The 2,500-nt window shown below is 44.4% G+C and overlaps 1 protein-coding gene across 1 annotated transcript in view; it reads left to right on the top strand.

Annotated features, from left to right (window-relative positions):
* Positions 1-2,500, top strand: part of ophn1 (oligophrenin 1) — a 71,222-nt gene that overhangs the window by 52,551 nt on the left and 16,171 nt on the right. The window contains exon 21 of the mRNA XM_058382831.1: positions 1,311-1,446. Coding sequence (XP_058238814.1) covers positions 1,311-1,446 — 136 coding nt within the window. The remainder of the gene's footprint in view (positions 1-1,310; positions 1,447-2,500) is intronic.

Here is a 2,500-nt window from a genome sequence, read left to right as displayed (position 1 = left end):
TTCAGACTCTAGTCAGGTTCATTTGGACCTGAGTACTGCAGCAGGTTCCAGGACTGTTAGAAATAAAAAAAATGTGGACTGGTTTCTCGCAAAGCTGCTGGTTTAAATTCTGCGTATGATGTATAGGGTTTTGTAGCCTGTTATGGAAGGATTGCTCTTGTTAGGACGTTTAGAGTTTTGGACCAGTTCCTGCTGCTGAAAGAGGTTTTGAACCAGATCCTAAAAAATGTCTTGTTTTAAAACCCGATATCGGACACTTCACAGGATATTGAGAAATTGATCTGAAGGGAGAACAGAATCATGAGGCACATTAAAGGAGCTCTTGAAGGTTTTATGGGTTTAATGCTCAAACCTTACTATGAGCCGAGGTCCTTTAAATTCCTGATAAAACGTCACCCACATGCGTCTGATTCGACCTCAGAGGACAAGTTTAGTTCTTCCAGCTCTGGAGCCAACATTCATCTCTACGTTCTCCCTTCGTTCTCTTCTTGAGCCCGTCTTCTATCCGTCTGTCTCACATTCCTTCCTAGCAGTTCTCCACCGTGCTTCTCTGCTTCCGAGGTCCAGAGTCTGGTCTGAAGTTCACAGCTGAACATGGCCTCAGACAAGAACATGATAATTTTGCACACACACAAGGTTCTTGACCAAGTTTCTCAACATTCTTTCTCAGAATCAGGTTTAAAACCAAGACATTTTCTAGGAATTGGTTCAAAAGTTGATTCCGAAACTCCAAACTTTCACACAGGTTATAGACAGAGCTCAGCTTTAGGGTTTTAATCATCTTAATCATCATTAAATCGCTCTTCTAGGAGAGCTGGACCTTCAGATTCTAATGCGAGCTTCATCAACACCAGTCTGATTCCTCTTCAGAAGATCCATACCTCCTCCCCTCATCACCTTCGCCATCTGTCCTGCTCCATCTCACATTCCTCCTCAGCATCACTCTATCCAGCTCAAAGCCACAGTCCACCAGGATCTGTTCTCCAAGCCTGAGGTCCACGTCCTTCTCCTGTGAGCTCTCAGTCTTTTAGAACTGTGTCCAGATTTCTCTGAGAAGTGACCAGGTTTTAAAAGAAGATATTTTTTATGATCTGCTTCAAAACATCTTTCAGAAAAAAGAACTGGTCCAAACCTCGAAACGTTCTAGTGAGTGTCTGAGACCTGGACTTTGAGGGATTTATGGTGTAACATCAGGATAGGGGTTGAAGAAATTTCTAGAAGTTTGTTTGCTTGATAGTGTTCAGAATGAGCTCCAGAACCTCAGGCTGATCCAGAGAACTGAAGCAAATGTGTTTGTGTGTGTTGAGTAGCTGAGAGCGACGTGATGAAGAGCCGCTCCGCTTCAGAGAAAAGTCCGATCTGTCGTCCCCCCATACGGCCTCCTGACCCACCTTCACGATGTCCCACCAATCAGAAAACACAAGTCAATGATCAGCCACCATCATAGTGAGTACACACACACACACGCACACATACACATACACACACATAGACATTTGTTGATCCTGAATACACAGGTCTGAGTTTTGGCAATAGGAAACACACACACACACACTTTAACCCAGAGGAATGCATGAAAATAGATTTGCTGTAAAATAATGGATAAAGCTGAATGAAGATGGTGTGTGTGTGTGTGAGTTAGATGGTAACTCGAGAATCACTCTAATGGTTCATGTTCCTCTGAAAAGCTTTTTGGGAAACAGTTTTTGGATTTGATTCACAATCGTGAAGAAGCTTGGCTCAGAGTTACAGTTTCACCCGAAGCCTCTGTTCGTTACGCAATAAATCACGATGGAGGGAAAGCGAGTGAGACGCAGGTGAGAGCTCTGTCCAGACCTGACCCAGTCTGAGGCCGGGCCTTCAATCCAAACCTGAATGTAGTCCAATTAATTTCTGTCTAGACCTGACAGCAGCATGACACAGAGATATTCCTGAAGACATGAAGACATGCCCACTGTTCTGTTTGTAGAGCGCTGTCAGATATTCACCCAAACCAAATATTTATAGAAATCATGATGATGATGATGTTTCTGCAGCTACTTCACTATCCCGAGTGGTGAGTCAGTAGCAGACTGCTTCTACACACATTTGTGAAAGGATGGGTTGCTCTCAGGTGCAATAAGTCCCTTTGTCCTCACTACTAAATATTCCACGGTCAACTGTTAGTGGAAGCAACAGGGAACAACAGCAACTCAGTTACAAAGTGGTAGTCCAGGTAAAATCACAGAGCGGGGTCAGCGCATGCTGAGGAACACAGTGTGCAGAAGTCCCTAACGTTCTGCAGAATCAATAGCTGCAGGCCTCCAAACTTCATGTGGCCTTCAGATTAGCTTAAGAACAGTGTGTAGAGAGCTTCATGGAACGGGTTTTCATGGCTGAGGAGCTGCATCCGAGCCTTACATTACCAAGTGTAGTGCAAAGCATCGGATGCAGTGGTGTAAAGCTGACCGCCACTGGACTCTAGAGCAGTGGACACGTGTTCTCTGGAGTAATCAATCAC

The sequence above is a fragment of the Hemibagrus wyckioides genome, linkage group LG28 (genome assembly GCF_019097595.1).
Source record: "Hemibagrus wyckioides isolate EC202008001 linkage group LG28, SWU_Hwy_1.0, whole genome shotgun sequence".
Lineage (NCBI taxonomy): Eukaryota > Metazoa > Chordata > Actinopteri > Siluriformes > Bagridae > Hemibagrus > Hemibagrus wyckioides.
This window is presented reverse-complemented; position numbering and strand designations above follow the sequence as displayed.